Source organism: Caenorhabditis elegans, chromosome X (genome assembly GCF_000002985.6).
Source record: "Caenorhabditis elegans chromosome X".
NCBI lineage: Eukaryota > Metazoa > Nematoda > Chromadorea > Rhabditida > Rhabditidae > Caenorhabditis > Caenorhabditis elegans.
The window spans coordinates 2,939,153-2,954,654 of NC_003284.9; the positions used below are offsets into that span (position 1 = coordinate 2,939,153).

At 37.0% G+C, this 15,502-nt stretch overlaps 3 protein-coding genes and 5 non-coding genes across 10 annotated transcripts; 5 read left to right on the top strand and 3 right to left on the bottom strand.

The window, feature by feature from the left end:
- Positions 1-111: 111 nt before the first annotated feature.
- Positions 112-258, top strand: Y71H10A.3. The gene has a single exon (NR_070596.1). It is a non-coding gene; the product is annotated as an Unclassified non-coding RNA Y71H10A.3 (non-coding RNA).
- Y71H10A.4 lies at positions 112-258 on the bottom strand. The gene has a single exon (NR_070597.1). It is a non-coding gene; the product is annotated as an Unclassified non-coding RNA Y71H10A.4 (non-coding RNA).
- Positions 259-1,719: 1,461 nt separating this feature from the next.
- Positions 1,720-6,326, top strand: pfk-1.1 (ATP-dependent 6-phosphofructokinase 1). Of its 2 annotated transcripts, NM_171643.7 has the most exons (7): positions 1,720-1,912; positions 2,053-2,267; positions 2,335-2,652; positions 2,702-3,070; positions 3,818-4,448; positions 4,499-5,120; positions 5,949-6,326. In NM_171643.7, exons 1-7 carry the CDS (start codon positions 1,738-1,740, stop codon positions 6,061-6,063), a joined length of 2,445 nt encoding a protein of 814 aa, NP_741738.1. In that variant the 5' UTR covers positions 1,720-1,737; the 3' UTR covers positions 6,064-6,326. The 2 variants fall into 2 exon arrangements, 1 of the variants encoding a protein (NP_741738.1); NR_132541.1 differs by having other exon boundaries at positions 1,738-1,912; positions 4,499-6,063.
- A 324-nt stretch (positions 6,327-6,650) lies between these two features.
- Y41G9A.10 (Prion-like-(Q/N-rich)-domain-bearing protein) lies at positions 6,651-7,406 on the bottom strand. The gene is made up of 2 exons (NM_001083306.4): positions 7,319-7,406; positions 6,651-7,275 (listed from the first exon to the last, which is right to left on the bottom strand). Exons 1-2 carry the CDS (start codon positions 7,387-7,389, stop codon positions 6,723-6,725), a joined length of 624 nt encoding a protein of 207 aa, NP_001076775.1. The 5' UTR covers positions 7,390-7,406; the 3' UTR covers positions 6,651-6,722.
- A 108-nt stretch (positions 7,407-7,514) lies between these two features.
- On the top strand, positions 7,515-9,874 carry Y41G9A.5 (Prion-like-(Q/N-rich)-domain-bearing protein). 2 transcript variants are annotated; one of them, NM_076106.8, is made up of 3 exons: positions 7,515-7,682; positions 8,594-8,690; positions 8,740-9,874. In NM_076106.8, exons 1-3 carry the CDS (start codon positions 7,630-7,632, stop codon positions 9,796-9,798), a joined length of 1,209 nt encoding a protein of 402 aa, NP_508507.1. In that variant the 5' UTR covers positions 7,515-7,629; the 3' UTR covers positions 9,799-9,874. The 2 variants fall into 2 exon arrangements, with proteins under 2 accessions (NP_508507.1, NP_001123189.1); NM_001129717.5 differs by having other exon boundaries at positions 7,676-7,911.
- A 1,255-nt stretch (positions 9,875-11,129) lies between these two features.
- Positions 11,130-11,296, top strand: Y41G9A.15. Its single transcript, NR_070598.1, has one exon. It is a non-coding gene; the product is annotated as an Unclassified non-coding RNA Y41G9A.15 (non-coding RNA).
- Positions 11,297-14,385: 3,089 nt separating this feature from the next.
- Y41G9A.13 lies at positions 14,386-14,579 on the bottom strand. The gene has a single exon (NR_070600.1). It is a non-coding gene; the product is annotated as an Unclassified non-coding RNA Y41G9A.13 (non-coding RNA).
- Y41G9A.14 lies at positions 14,386-14,594 on the top strand. The gene has a single exon (NR_070599.1). It is a non-coding gene; the product is annotated as an Unclassified non-coding RNA Y41G9A.14 (non-coding RNA).
- Positions 14,595-15,502: the final 908 nt, after the last annotated feature.

The window sequence follows — 15,502 nt, forward strand, 5'->3', positions numbered from 1 at the left end:
TATTCATGTTTTAAATTGATTTATTTTTGATAACTAGACACAAATGACATGACGGATAAGAAATCAAATCTTTGTGCTCTCTCCCCGGCCCTTACGTTTTCTTCCTTCTCAATCCAAAATGCGTTTTGGCACGTCGAAAACATTGAGCAGTTGGAGAAACGAGGGGCAAGGCAGAAGGGCCGCGCTTTCGTTTTTTTTGCGTTGTCTTCTCTCGATCTCTTTCTCCGTGTTACGCATATTCTCTCGCACTTTGCTTCTGGCTGCTTAGTTTTTTTCCCTTGCTGAAGGCTGAAAAAGTGAAGAAGAAGAAAACACACCAATCATTCATTCAATCCAGTCGATTTGATAGGAAAATGTAATTCACAATTTTGGTTTTCATGTTTTGTTTCTGTTGTATAAATACATTCAGTTGTCTGGGTCCCCTGCGTCAAGATCAAAAGTGCATCCCCCCTCTAGGGGCTTCTTTCGTGTATTGCATCATGTGTACTTGCCATAGCATATTTCAAAGTCGAAACCTTTTATTTTTGGCTTTTTTCTACTTTTCTTTTTTCCCATGCGTTCGTCACACTCATTATTTACTCTGCATCTTTTCTCTCTCCATTTCAATCACTATCACTTCTCACTTGGCATCATTCATTGTTTTCTTATACCAAAGGAACTAAATAAAACGTTTGTTTGTTGAAGTTTCGGTATTATTTTGAACGTTTAAACTTAATATCTACTCAAATGGATTAAACTAATTCAATAAACTTTTATGGCGGTTCAAAATTTCGAAAAAACATGGCCTAATTTTAGTTAAAATCTTCAATTTTGGCAATACTTTTTTTTTGATTTTTCAATCCTCTGTTGCATATTTGGTCGTTCATCTCTTGTTTTTTTTTTGATTATAGTACAGTTAAAGCCGATAGGTGACCTATTTTTTTTTATTTTAGGTTACCTATCAGCTGTAAATTACGTATTTCCTCTAATAGTATATCATCCAATTACTTTACTCCAAAAGGATATATCTATGTTCGTTTAAAAAATATCAATAAACTGTCAACTGCAAATATATAGAAAAAAATAAAAATAAGTGTTTTTTCAGTTGATCAGTTTTCAATAAAACAAACGCCAACTGAGATTTAAGCTGTCAAAGTTGAGTAATGGAGTGCAATGTATACTACATTAGAAAAAATACGATGTATCCTAATTAACGAAATGAAGTCAAGCTATGCCATTAAATATAATAATTTGAAAAAAAGTTAATTTCTTCGGACCGATGCAACACGAAAAAATGGACAAAATTAGAGATTTTAGCTGAAATAGGTTTTTTTTTGAATTTTTAAATTTTTAAAATTTCAAACCGACATAAAAAATTTTGAAAAAAATTTGGAAGTTTCATTACAAAATTCATTGAATTTAAAATGTCCAGAACCACTCAATGCTCCTCCTATAAAAATAATAATTAAAAGTTGACCTTCCACAGGGTAATATGACCGCGCGCAGTTGTTTGTTTCTGTGTTTTCCTTGTTGTATCTGCGTCGCGCACTTTCTAACCACAATGGTCCCTGCCACACTGTATTACGCGCATTCATTGTCCGCATCGATTAATCAGTTTTTGCTTGTCAACATTTTTCTCTTGCAGTTCTCAGATTTATCCTTTTCTTCTCAAAATTTTTTCATTCTTCTCATCCCATTTTTCTCATCCTTCGTGTTAAATACTATTGTCATAAATTACAGAATTTTGCATAATTCGAAATGGACGCGGACGCATCAACAATCACGCCAGAAGAGCTCGACTTTATCCGTCAGCGAGCTTTGCGCCGCTTCGACTCAATCGTCCCAACTGCTGGAAGAGAAGGAACTGAGATTGCGTCGGATATTTTCAAGGGACGTACTCTCGCGATTTACACGTCCGGAGGAGACTCTCAAGGTACGAATGAATTAGGGCAAAATTTGAAATTTTGACCTGCCATGAAAATTTTGTGTGGAGTCTCCATATAAAATTCATTTCACTTTTAATAAAATTCAAACTTTTCCTTGTAAGAATACGTTTGAAACTTTATTTTCCAGGTATGAACAGCGCTGTTCGAAGTATCACAAGAATGGCTATATACTGTGGATGTAAAGTGTATTTGATCTACGAAGGATACGAAGGAATGATTGAAGGTGGAGATTTCATCAAGGAAGCCACGTGGAACACCGTTTCCGATATTATTCAGCAAGGAGGAACTATCATTGGTTCCGCAAGATCTTCCGAATTCAGAACTCGTGAAGGGCGTCTCAAGGTGAGAAAATAATTAGCCCAATAAAACAAATTTTTGAAAGTTTTGAAAGTTAAAATTAAATTTCCAGGCAGCCACCAACCTGATTAATCGTGGAATTGGTCGTCTTGTATGCATTGGTGGAGATGGATCTCTCACTGGAGCCAACACTTTCCGTTTGGAGTGGACCGATCTTGTGCAAGAACTTGTGAAAAATCAACGAGTCACTGCGGCGGCTGCGAAAAAGATTCCTTACATTCAAATTGTCGGACTTGTCGGATCCATCGACAACGATTTTTGTGGAACCGACATGACGATTGGAACCGACTCGGCACTTCAAAGAATTATCAGTTCTATTGATGCTGTAGTCGCAACTGCACAAAGTCATCAAAGGGCTTTTGTTATTGAGGTGATCTCAATTTATCAAGAAAATAATTCATATACTTATTTTACTCTAGGTCATGGGTCGCCATTGTGGATATCTGGCTCTAGTTGCTGCTCTAGCTTCCGAAGCCGACTTCTGCTTCATTCCTGAATGGCCGGCACCGGAAAATTGGCGTGACGTCTTGTGCGACAAACTTTCTCAAATGAGATCAGAGGGTCAACGTCTTAACATCATTATTGTCGCCGAGGGAGCTATTGATCGTGATGGAAAGGCTATCACCGCCGAGGATGTGAAGACTGCTGTCAAGGAGAAGCTGAAATACGATACACGCGTTACAATTCTTGGACATGTTCAACGCGGAGGTGCTCCATCTGCTTTTGATCGACTTCTTGGATGTAGAATGGGAGCAGAAGCAGTTTTTGCTCTCATGGAGATGACTGAGGTTTCTGGGATTTTCTGTGAATTTTTCATTAATGGTTTGAACGTATGAACCAATATGTTTTCAAATTAACAAAAATCTTAATTGTAGTTTTTTTCAGTGCCGCAGCGGCCCGAAGTTGGCTTTTTTGGATTATCGAACTTTGTCGTAAATTTTGTTCCTTCATCTCATATTATTTTGATAGTTAAGGTTAGGGCTTCCTTGTGAGAGAGGCGCGGCGTTGGCGCCTCCACGGGCCTCCCGCCGGACCTCCTTCACCGTCTGCCGCTGTTTCGCAGCTTGGCGTGAAAAGAGAAATTTGACGTGTGCGCAACGTAGTTCGCAAAGATGGCAGCGGTCGACACTTTGGGGGTTCCGCGCCGTACTATACCTGTGGCGCGATTTGCGGCGTGAAGCCGGCGCTGACGCCTTACCGGCGCCACATGGAAGCCCTAGTCAAGGTATATTTAAAACCGGTAGGTGACCAAAAAATGTCAAAAATTAGTAAATGCAATAAAAGATAATAATGCGCTCAAAAAATCAATTTCAGGCAGCTTCGACACCGAAAAAAGCTCAGAATTAGAGATTTTAGACTATTTTTTCTAACATTTTGTACAGTCAAAGAAAAAAGTTTGAACATTTTTTGCAAAGCTTCATAACGAAATTTACAAATTTTTTCGTTTATTTGAGCACATTTTGGGTCTACACTTTCACCGTTCAAACCGTTATTCCTGCTTGAAAGAAAAGAAGTATAATTTTTTTTTATTTCAGGAATCAGAACCTTGTGTTATCTCAATTGACGGAAATGTTATGGTCCGTGTGCCACTTCTCAAGTGTGTCGAACGAACTCAAATGGTACAGAAGGCAATGGCGGATAAGGACTGGACCACGGCTGTGATGCTTCGTGGACGCAGTTTCCAGAGAAATCTTGAAACGTACAAGTTGCTGACTAAGATGAGAACCGTCGAAAAGGACAATCTTTCGGAAGGACACAAATTCAATGTTGCTGTAATCAACGTTGGCGCTCCAGCCGGTGGAATGAATGCAGCCGTCCGCTCTTATGTTCGAATGGCTCTCTACCATCAGTGTACCGTGTACGGTATTGAAGACAGTTTTGAGGGACTTGCCAATGGGTCATTCAAACAGTTCAAGTGGTCCGATGTTACTAACTGGGCAATGAACGGAGGATCGTTCCTTGGCACACAGAAAAGTCTTCCAACTGAGAAAACTATGCCTCAACTTGCTGCTCAACTGAAGAAGCACAATATTCAAGCGTTATTGCTTGTTGGAGGATTTGAAGCGTATCACAGCACAATAATTCTTGCTGAAAATCGCGAAAAGTATCCCGAGTTTTGCATTCCAATGTGTGTCATCCCATGCACCATCTCGAACAATGTTCCAGGTTTGTTTTTCATTATATAAGGTTTTTAAACAATACATTTCTAATTTTAGGAACTATGGTGTCTCTCGGATCCGATACCGCGATCAATGAGATTTGCCAGATGATCGACAAAATCAAGCAATCTGCCACTGGTACCAAGAGAAGAGTTTTCATTGTCGAAACAATGGGAGGATACTGTGGTTACCTTGCCACTCTTTCTGCGTTGAGCTCCGGTGCGGATAATGCGTACATTTTTGAAGAGCCATTCACCGTTCAAGACCTCTCCGATGATGTTGATGTGATTCTCTCAAAGATGGAAGTTGGAGCGAAACGCTACTTGGTTGTCAGAAATGAGTGGGCCGACAAGAACCTCACCACAGATTTTGTGCAGAATCTTTTTGATTCTGAAGGAAAGAAGAACTTCACCACAAGAGTCAATGTTCTCGGACATGTTCAACAGGGTGGATCTCCAACGCCGTTCGACAGAAATATGGGAACCAAGCTGGCCGCTCGTGCTTTGGAGTTTTTGCTCATTCAGCTCAAGGAAAATTTGACGGCCGATAACAAGGTGATCGCCAAGTCAGCCCATACTGCGACGCTTCTTGGACTCAAAGGACGAAAGGTGGTGTTCACGCCGGTGCAAGATCTCAAGAAGGAGACCGATTTTGAGCATCGTCTTCCATCAGAGCAATGGTTAGTGGACAAGTAGTTTGTAGAAAAAACTATTCAATCTCTAGACTAAAAATAACATAATGGAATACAGCATGTCTGTATTCTTGTTAAATATCTAAACCATAAGTTTAAGGGCTATATGCAATACTCGTGGAGCACGATTTCCTCTAGCGTTAGAGCGCACTTTCTGACATCTTACAAACTCGCGCGGTAATTTGTTTCTATCAAAAATCAGTTTCTTTGGCTAGTTTTTGGCTCCTTTAGAAGATTTTTTTTCCGATTTATATTATTGTTATGATTTGTTAAACATTTTCGATATACAAATCGAAAGTGTGTAAATTTAGGAAATTTTGGAAACTGTATCATAACAGTCAGTTTTTCGATTTTAGGCCGGTATTTGGTTGATCATTTTGTAGAGAAGATGCATATTCATGAAATCCCTTGATTACTTATTGATTTGATTAGTTCTCAACATTTAAAATTTGAAAAAATCACGTAGATCTTTATAACTGTGTAATTTCAAAAATCATGAAGTTAATCACCGCCGGATATGAATTGTTTATAATTTCTGTGATGACTGTTTAAAAAAAAAACTTTCGTTCTCGGCCGTAAGAGCCCAATTTTACATGTTTGCCATTCGCTTAATGTTCCTCATAGTCAGCAATAATGTAAATTAAAAATTTGACAATAATTTCCGTAGAACCCAAAAAATATGTTTTCAAAAACTGATTTCCTGTGGAAGCTGATTCCCGCGTATTCGAGAATTTGTTAGTTGTTAGTAAGCGCGCTCTAATGACAATGAACGCTCCTGGACACATTCTGCGATAAATTTCAATTTAAAAATTTCAGGTGGATGGCTCTGCGTCCACTTCTCCGTGTTCTCGCTCGTCATCGTTCGACCGTTGAAAGTTCTGCAATTTTGGAATCTGTTGAAGAAGAAAGCGCCGACTCACACATGTTCTGAAAAGTTTTGATGTCTCCATAGCGACTACTTTTTTCTGTCTGTCATAATACTTTTTTTTGTGTGTTACACTTACTCGGTATTGTAAATGTTCTCATGGTCTATATTAAATCTTTGCTCGTCTAAATTGTCTCTTTTTACTAAGCTTCCATAGGTTCTCACAATTTTTTTTCTCGCCATTCTTTGCACAAGTTGATTGAAGTCTTAGCCCCTATTTCTTAGTAGTTGAAAATATGCCATGATGCAAATAAATGAAGTGTTTTAAAATATGTAGTTATTTTAAAAATATGTTTATTCAAAGTATTTTATCATTAGAACTGTTCCTATGAAAAGTTTTTTTTGTTCCAAAGCTACAGAGGTTTAAAAAAAAATCATCTAAAAGTAGACCCGTGAGATGTCCACCGCTATATCTCCAGTCAAACTTCTGTTGAAAATTTTAGGGGATCTGAAAAAGAAATCAGCAATATTGTGAACAACATTTTGATTAATTTCACTATAATATTTGATCTTTTTGGCACTATAAGTATAGACTATTAATTAATCTAAATGATATTTGTATTTGTTACAAAATCAAGACAAGAATCTTTAATACACAGAAATATATTTTATTTCTAAAAAGTATGTACAAAGTCCATATATCACAGTGAGAAACACTTAAATCTTCATTTTCTTGATCCAGTAACCGACGTCTCTGTGATAGTATCGGTCGTTGATTTTTCAGGCTTAGCATCAGCTGCAAAAGCTGGATCATCGAAGCCAGTACTAGCTGATCCACCACCAAACAATCCACCGGCTCCTGGAGAAGCAACTGGCGCAGTTTGCCCTACAGGTGAGTAGTCTGGTCCGACATTTGAACTACCTGCTCCAGGTTGCGGCATAGCTGGAACTGGAGGTGATGCTTGGAACCCGGTCTGTGATCCTCCTTGTTGTCCGAACCCGGATTGGTCTCCCTGGAATTGACCTTGACCTTGGAATCCTCCATTTTGCCCTTGGAATCCGCCAGACTGGCCTTGAAATCCTCCCTGTTGGAACCCGCTGTTTGGATAGTTTCCTCCTTGCTGGTATCCACCTTGCCCATATTGTTGAGGTCTACCATACCCACCTCCAGGTTGTCCATAACCACTTGGCCTTCCGTAGCCACCACCTCCATTGTGCCCATATTGACTTTCTGGTGGGGAATAGTTGCTTGGAGCACCATATGATCCACGTTTCACCCTTAAGATGATAAAGTCTTTAATTGTGAAAAGTGGAAATATACCTGTTCAGAATTCCGGCATTGGCAAATGCGACGAGGGCAAGAATACTAAGAGATTTTAGGAGAGAAGTCATTTTTTTAGAAACAAATGAAAGTGAGATTTGAATTTTAGGTAACTCGATCACATTTTTATATCAAATTGTTAGAAAGGCGTTATCAGTCGTAGTCGTCGAACACTACATCATCTTTTTGTCATATCATATCACTGCCGATGTTTTCATCCAATCAATGCGTGGGCGACGGGTGGTCACTTTCATCCTTCTTCGAGTTGGTCAGTTCACCAAATGTGTGTGTATGTGTCTTGTGGAGCGAGAATGAGTCATACCGGAATGAAGGACAAGGGGATGAATGATATAAATCCGAGATGGTAAGCGGATGACTTGGCGACACTTAATCTGTAACATAACCTTGACACGAGCGTTGTATTTTTCGTATTTTCTCCCTCCGAAATTGCCGTCTTTCAATTGGACACCATTTTGTTTAGACTCTCCTGTAGGTACATAATAGTTCACAAAAATGTCCAACTTTGTTGCAATTCTCACTGTATGTTTTACGATTTTTCCAATTTCTACTGAATCTAAATATATTCCAAATCGGTGAGTTTTCTGATCTTAAAAATGAAGTAGCGCCAGTGGGGAAATTATTGAAAAACCTTAATATGATTTTTTGAAAATTGGAAAAATCTCAGCTTTTGTCACATTTTTTGAAGTGGTGTTTTTTTTAGTTTTGTTTCAAATCACGAGGTTCTGGCTCGACCCCGCTCTCCATTGCACACCGAAATGGCGGGAAATTTTTATTGAATTCGCAAGAGGAATTTTCACGCGGCGCGTTGAAAAAGTGTAAGCATTTGCACATGACGGTGTTTGCACAAAATACACCGAGGGGTCGAACCAGAAACCCGTGCAAATGGTAATATTCAAACATTGTAGGGATTTGAACATGCGAGAGTTTTATAGTCTTCTCACAAAGTGGCAAAAACTCAATAATTGCCACTTTCTGACTGCCAATAAGAACATTTCAAATATTGTAGGAGTGGTTTTTGGCAAATTTCCCACTTGCAATACTGTCACTTTTTTATATGATATAGTCTTCTAATTTATATTATGTATTTGAAAAAAAAAAACTAAAATTTTCTATGTCTGAATTTCAACAAGTTTTCAGCCACTTTGTTAAAAATGACTGTATACTATAATATTATCTTTATCTTATCAGCTATTAGAAAAAAACAACCAAAGATTTCACGTTGGTCCTGTCAGATTGTATTTGATAAAATTTCAGGTTCCGCCGACAGTATGGCTGGGCAGGGTCACCATACTACGGAAATGCGCAGTATTACGAGACACAGCCGCAGCAACAGTGGTCGTCTCAATATCAGGTTTTTTTGAAAACCCACTTCACGGTTTTTGATTACTTCACTGTTGCAGAACAATCAAAACTACTATTCTCCATACTTTTACGGGTACCAACATCAGCAGACGTGGCAGAATTCAAACCAAAACCAATACCAGACATTGTACAATCGACCGTCATGGATCTCTGAGAACACTGGAGGCAATAACGGATATGCAACAGCGCCGCCAAGTTACAGTGAAGGAGGAAGTTATGCTCGGCCAAAGTATCTGGCAACAATGCAACCGAAGCCGACTATTTCTCCTGTAATCCTCGAACGATCCACAGTTTTTGTGACGCCAGAAACAGTGGGGTCAATTGAGAGTGGTGAAGATAGAAAACATCCAACATTTTTGGAACGTCTTGGAAGTGCAACTTTACCAATTGCTACAATTATTCCTGGATCGGAAGAACTAACAAGTGCCGAAGAACGTGGAACTTTGGGGAATGGGGAGTTGCTACCAGGGCGGACAGAAGAAGAAAAAGAAGAAGCGTCAATCGAGAATGTATCCACGATTCCATCCACAACAAGTGCAACTGAAAACACATCATCAGAGACTTCAGTATTAGAAAAAGACGAGATCACATCTTCTGAATTTTTTGCGACATCAAGTGAGACTACTGAAGCTCCAGAAACATCAACCACTACTGAAAAAGCGACAACTACGGAAATAACTCCAGTTTCTTCCGATAGTCCAGCAATAGAAAGTACGACGACTACCACAGCCTCTCCAAAAACGTCCACTACGCTTACACCAGAACCTATAACAACAGTACCTGCAAAGGATGTAAAGCCAGTTACACTTTTAGCATTCCAGGAAGTTAGCAATGAAGTTACTTCCAACGTCTCTAATGTAACGCAACCGACCGTAGATCAAAGCACAAGTGCTAACAATTTGAATGAAATTGGAGAAGGGTCTGGGACGGAGCCTCTTGCTACATCTGAGCCGCACCCTACTGAATCTAAATTTGTTACGGGAATTGTTGGACTGCGAGCTCCGCCAATGCCAAAAACCAATGAGAAGGTGGGACTTGAAGTTGTGGAATGGACGGATTCTGATAATGAAGTTAGAAAAGTTCTTCTTACTCAATGATTGTATTTAAATATTGTATCTATAAACTTTTTTCTCCACGTTGACACAAATTGAATAATAAATCTACTGAGCTTCATTTGTTTGTTCGTTTCTAAAACATGATTTGTTCAAGTGAGCCATTCTTGACTAAATTTGAAAAATCAGATATCTGCAAAAGTAAATCAAATGACACATACAATAAAAAACCATAATGATCATTAGAGGTGCAATACCGAAATCTGAGACTTGCTGCTTTTTAGACTTAAAATGACCCAAAACAGTTATGGCGGTTCAAAGTTTTTGAAAAAGACTCCTTTTTTTAGCAAAAATCAAATATTTTTGCCACCTTCTCAGTGTCACAGATTACATTTTCAGAAACTACATTTTTGTGCCTCACTGACCCAAAATGTATCTAAATCAAGGATAAGCGATCAGAATAATAATTAAAGAGTGATGATTAAATAAAAATCAAGTTCCTTTACGACACCGAGAAGTTGGCAAAAATTTTGATATTAGCTGAAAATGAGCCTTTTTTCCCGATCTTTGTACTGTCATAACTTTTTATTGAAAAATTTTCAAAACGTCTCGTTACGAAATTTGGTATTGTTGAGTCATTTTGAGTCTAAAAATGCAAAGTCTCAGATTTCGGAAGTTCACTTTTAAAATGTTTAAAACATTTTGTTATGTGACTATATATTTTTCTTTTTCTACAATTTCCAATAAGTTAGACGGCTACAAAAGTGTCAACTTTTTGGTTAAAATGCCCAGTTTTCGATAATTCACTAAAAAACGTCTTCAAAGCTATTGTAGCCGCATAATTGGAGATAACAATATTATTGAGCGAATAAAATATAAAAAATGATGAATACAAGAGGGCAACCGCTCAGTTTCACAATCTCCTCCTACACAGTAAAGGGGAGAATAACAGAGCAAACCGGAAGAATGTAAGTCACACACTATACCGGCAGACAGGCCGTTTAGATAAAACCATAGATAAAACATCTAGTGTGCACAGGACCACACAAGAATAGCACATTTTTAACGTTCTGAACACTAAACATGACTCCCTTGTTAAATATGAAGATTCCCAGAGTTTTGAAATTCGAAACTATATTTCACACATTTTTTTTCAATATAACGATGATTTTATAAAGAATGAAAAATCGCAAGATAGGTGTCTGAAAATCGAAGATTTTACTCATCCACATTATGAAACTAAAAAGACCACCTGAACAATCTCTCGGCAGGTGTATTTTTTTTGCTCTCTCAAAATGCAAGCGACCTTTTTGAAACACATCTGCTCTTTTGTTTTGCTGCAGGGTGTGGCTCACATCAATCTAATAATCAAAACACATCAAACGTGAGCCGTGTTGAAAAGAAAAAGGAGGGGAGTTAGACTGATTTTTACAAATCCCGATTTCTTCTCTCTTGAACCATCTCTCACCTGCGCCGACAGCAAATCGTCGGTCTCCTCATTCACCACTATCTTTCTCGTGTTCCATTATTTTTGCTGTTACTCTGGCTCTCATTTTCTTCTTCCTCACCCGGAGTATTATCATCAGAGGAATGATGATGCCTTCTTCTTCTCTTCCAAACCCTTCCGAACTCTTCACTCATTTCCGACTCGGCGACTCGTCTCTTTATTTTGACATGTTTAACCAACAACACACGTTTATACACGCCGGACCAACCATTTTGCATCCGTCCTTTTGACAAGACAACTCTTAATCTTTCTTTTCTTCTATCTCCACTTTTGTTTTTAGATCTTTCAGCTCTCACTTTTTTTCTCGTTTTGTGTCTATTTATCTAAACGCTATACAACAATTTCAGATGTAGAACACTACACATATAGTTGCAATTTGAGAATTCTGAGTGCATTATACATATTTTTATCAGCCTATCAAATTTTACAAAACTTTCTACTGTGATACTTGTACGTTGCTAACCCCGACCAATTAAACAAGATCTACCGTCGTTTTTTTTGTTTTACTACTGCTTTATCAGTGTCCATAGACGGCAAATGTTTCGTAGATCATAATTTTTATAAGTGTTATTTTTTCTTTATTTTTATAGGTTTTTGTGTAGCATCCTATTTACCAAGCGGCGGCTGAGTATCTAACGTAAAAAGTAAAAACATTCAAAGAAATTTTTTTTTCAAAATTGATATGATTTTTTGAACATTGGAGAAATTTCAGGTTTTGCTACTTTTTTTAAAGTCGTCGATCAAAAACAGATGTTTTCGTCAAATTTTGTATTTTACTATAGCTATTAGTATTCAGATATTGTAGGATTTCAAACTTGCGACAGTGCTATAGTTTTCTCAAAAAGTGGTTAAAACTCACAGATTTCCACTTATTGGCCGTAAATCAAAAAAGAAATTCAAACAATTTACTATGATACTTAATCATTATGGAACCATAGAATTGAATGTTAAAATTTTCCCCACTGGTGCTACTCCACCTTTTTTGTCTATACTTTTTTATTTTTAGAAAAATCCAAATATGTACACTTATGGGGTTATTCAAGTAATGTAGCAAAATGTATTTAAATACATTTGTGACGTCACAAATGTATTTAAATACATGTTTTTATATACGTGAATAAGGTTGTGACGTAATTTTTCTACAATTTTTAATTTTCCGACACTACTTGAATAACCCCATTAAAAACTCCCTGTTGTGTTTGCACAAATTAAAAAATGCTTGACTTTTTAAAACGGCTGTATACGCGCCACGGAGCATTATTAATTTAAGTTGGGTTTGAAAAAAAATTATAGTTTTATCCAATTTGATCAATTGCATATTTTAAACATATAGGACGAAAATGTGCTCAAATAAACAAAATTTGTACTGTTCAAAAATTGTTCAAAAATTGTTTTAAGCGGTTCAAGATTTCGAAGCGGTCTGAAATTAATTTTTTTCAAATTAACATTGGCTACCTATCGGCTTCAAGTCTATCCTAATCAACGAAACAATATGAGATGAACGATCAAAATATGATCAACCTCAGACCGCCCCGACTCGGAAAAATGGCCGAAATTGGAGATTTTAGCAAACTTTAGACCATTTTTTTAAAACTTTTGAAGCACCCATTAGATCAAGCGTAGCATATCACAAAGTTATTATATTTACCCAATTTTATCAAAAACTGCGATTGCGCTATATTTCAGCGAACCGACCCTTGTTCTTTAAAATTTCTCTATACTTGGATCAAATTTTTTTTTGTTCCTTATTTTGCTTGTCAGTTTACAGCTCTACAGCACATTCTTTACATGCAGTCGGACGTTCAGTAGGCAACGCTTACAAAAAATAGGGAAAAGAGCTGCCAAATGGATTTAGTGATGTAACTTAATTCTGCTTTGTTTTCATCTAGTTTGGTGCACAATTCTACATTCCACTTGTTTTGCATGTGACTTTGACTTTTGAAAGCTAATGTAGCAGAAGCGAAAACGCACAAATGGGTTCATCGTGATGAGGAAGGTAGAATAAACAACTTGCAACAATAATTCATTCATATTCATCACATATGATGCTTGATCTTTCTTCCGCTTCCAGCTTCTCCCATGGTATGTTTTTCTTCAATCTTACAGATGGAAAAATTGATAAGAACTAGGCTCCAAACCACTCTAACTAATAGTACCACAACGCCGGTTTATGTTTTTGTCAGCTGTTGCGAATTTGTTTTCTGACGTCTCGTTGGTAACACCAAATCGTTTTATTGGCGTTGTAGATAATGGCAGAAATCGGGATAAAAATTATTTCAAAATTATGCGTGAGCAAAAATCGAATTTTTTAAGGAAGTGTCTCTTTTTCCTCTGTTAATCACTTTTTTTTGTTTTTTAATTTCTATAAGTTTCAAAAAAAGGCACAGTTTTTGTTGTTTTTTGTGCTAGTGGGGAAACTGCTTTACAGTATGCCTATGGCACCATAATTACCAAATATCATAATGAAAAATTCAGAAAAATTATATAAATTTTATATGATTTTTAAACAGTATGGCACTTTTTTGGAAGTCGTCAAAAAAATTTTCCTTCAATTTGTATTGACTATTTATGTTTCAAATATTCAAACATTGCAGAAATTTCAACATGGCGGCAGTTTTCTCAAAAAGTTGCAAAAACTTAGTAACTGTCACTTTTTAGTGTCAATAAAAATTTTCATTGAAAATATTTTGAAAAGATGGAATGTATCAGGGGTGAGCGGCAAACAAATTTTTCCGGCAAATTGGCAAATAGCCGGAATTGAAATTTCCGGCAAATCTGCAAACCGGCAAATTGCCAATTTGCCGAACGGCAATTGCCGCTTTGGTATGTATGGTTATTTTGACACCATAAAGGTAGAGGTTTTAATAAATTCCCCTTCTGGCGCTGCGTTCTTTCGATATAAAAAAATGTTTTTCGGTCAACTTAAAACCAAGAAGTAAGAGTTTTTTTTCAGATTACTAATAAAATTTTTTTCTGTTTGAAAAGTTTTACTATGGTCATTTTAGCATCATAGGAGTAGTTTTTAACATTTTCTCCACTGGCGCTCTTCTACTACAGCAATTTGGAAAAACCGTGTTTTACAAGGTTTGTATATTTTGCAGTGTTTTTTTCCTGGCTTTCACGGAAGGATAAAATAAGAAAATTGAGAAGAAGAGATGGTGTTTTCCACTTCATTCGCGCGTATGTGAATCGCATCGAAACGATGTGAACTAGGCGCGCGCCCCGAGGGCAATGCTCTTCCAATTCGCGCAGTTTTTCTTTGCGCGGCCATTCTTCTTTCTTCCCTTCATAGTTACACTCGCACACCCCCCCCCCCCTCACATACCCACTCGCTTTCCCATCACTTCTTCAATTTTTATGCAAGAGATGCACAAAACTGCTCCAATTTTTGTGCTCCTCCCGTTTGTCCTCCTCTTCCCAAAAAAAGCTGAGAACTTATATTGCTGTCCACGTGGGCAAAGGCTCGCGCTTACTTTTGTTGCGCTCAACCCATTTTCACTCAATTAGGCGGCACATCTCTTTTCTTACACTGAGTGTCTGGAGTTTATACAAACCACTGATCATATTCACTCCATTTTTATACCAAGAGCAATTTCTATCTTCCTTTTTTTATTGAAAAAAAAAATGGAATTTCATCTGATCAGCAGTTATTCTTCAGTTTTCCCAAAAAACACTTGTTTGGAGAAAATTTTTTCCCAATTCCCTCAAACATTCTTTTTACATACTATCAGCTGTTTTTTTTCTCTTTTTCAAGGTTCTTCAGATGATGATAGAAACTGGATTGCAATGACCGTTATACTGTAAAAAAATTATAAAAAAATATTATACTTTTAAAAAAAGATTTTGTTCTAATTTTGCAAAAAATAAAAATAAAATTTTAAAATACCGCGCAATCAAGTGTCGTCATTTTCGACATGTTTGTGTTTTTCTGGTGTTTCTTGCTGTTTTTTTAAAAAATATATTTGATGTTGGACACAGTTTGTCAAGAAACCTGCTAATCAGATAGAAATACAATAAAACTTCTAAAATTGGTATAAAAATCGATAATTTCATATGAAGTTATAATTTTTAAATAATACATTTCTGAAAATTTGACAATCTGTTTCACATCAGATATTAAAAAAAATTAACAAACTAATTAGTATAGTCTGAAAACGGTAAAAATCCGTTACTCGTTTGCGTGGAAATTCAAAAAATTTTTTATCCCATTTCTTTACCTTGTGCCAAATTGAAAAAAACCAT

What these genes read in the sequence shown, in the direction of transcription:
- pfk-1.1 (NM_171643.7), top strand. Translation starts at nt 1,738, where the DNA reads ATGGACGCGGACGCATCAACAATCACGCCAGAAGAGCTCGACTTTATC. An exon ending in GTCCGGAGGAGACTCTCAAG is followed by an intron (nt 1,913 to 2,052) that starts GTACGAATGAAT and finishes TTTATTTTCCAG; the next exon opens with GTATGAACAGCGCTGTTCGA. An exon ending in CTCTCATGGAGATGACTGAG is followed by an intron (nt 3,071 to 3,817) that starts GTTTCTGGGATT and finishes TTTTTATTTCAG; the next exon opens with GAATCAGAACCTTGTGTTAT.
- Y41G9A.10 (NM_001083306.4), bottom strand. Translation starts at nt 7,389, where the DNA reads ATGACTTCTCTCCTAAAATCTCTTAGTATTCTTGCCCTCGTCGCATTT. An exon ending in AATGCCGGAATTCTGAACAG is followed by an intron (nt 7,276 to 7,318) that starts GTATATTTCCAC and finishes TATCATCTTAAG; the next exon opens with GGTGAAACGTGGATCATATG.
- Y41G9A.5 (NM_001129717.5), top strand. Translation starts at nt 7,832, where the DNA reads ATGTCCAACTTTGTTGCAATTCTCACTGTATGTTTTACGATTTTTCCA. An exon ending in TCTAAATATATTCCAAATCG is followed by an intron (nt 7,912 to 8,593) that starts GTGAGTTTTCTG and finishes ATAAAATTTCAG; the next exon opens with GTTCCGCCGACAGTATGGCT. An exon ending in AGTGGTCGTCTCAATATCAG is followed by an intron (nt 8,691 to 8,739) that starts GTTTTTTTGAAA and finishes TCACTGTTGCAG; the next exon opens with AACAATCAAAACTACTATTC.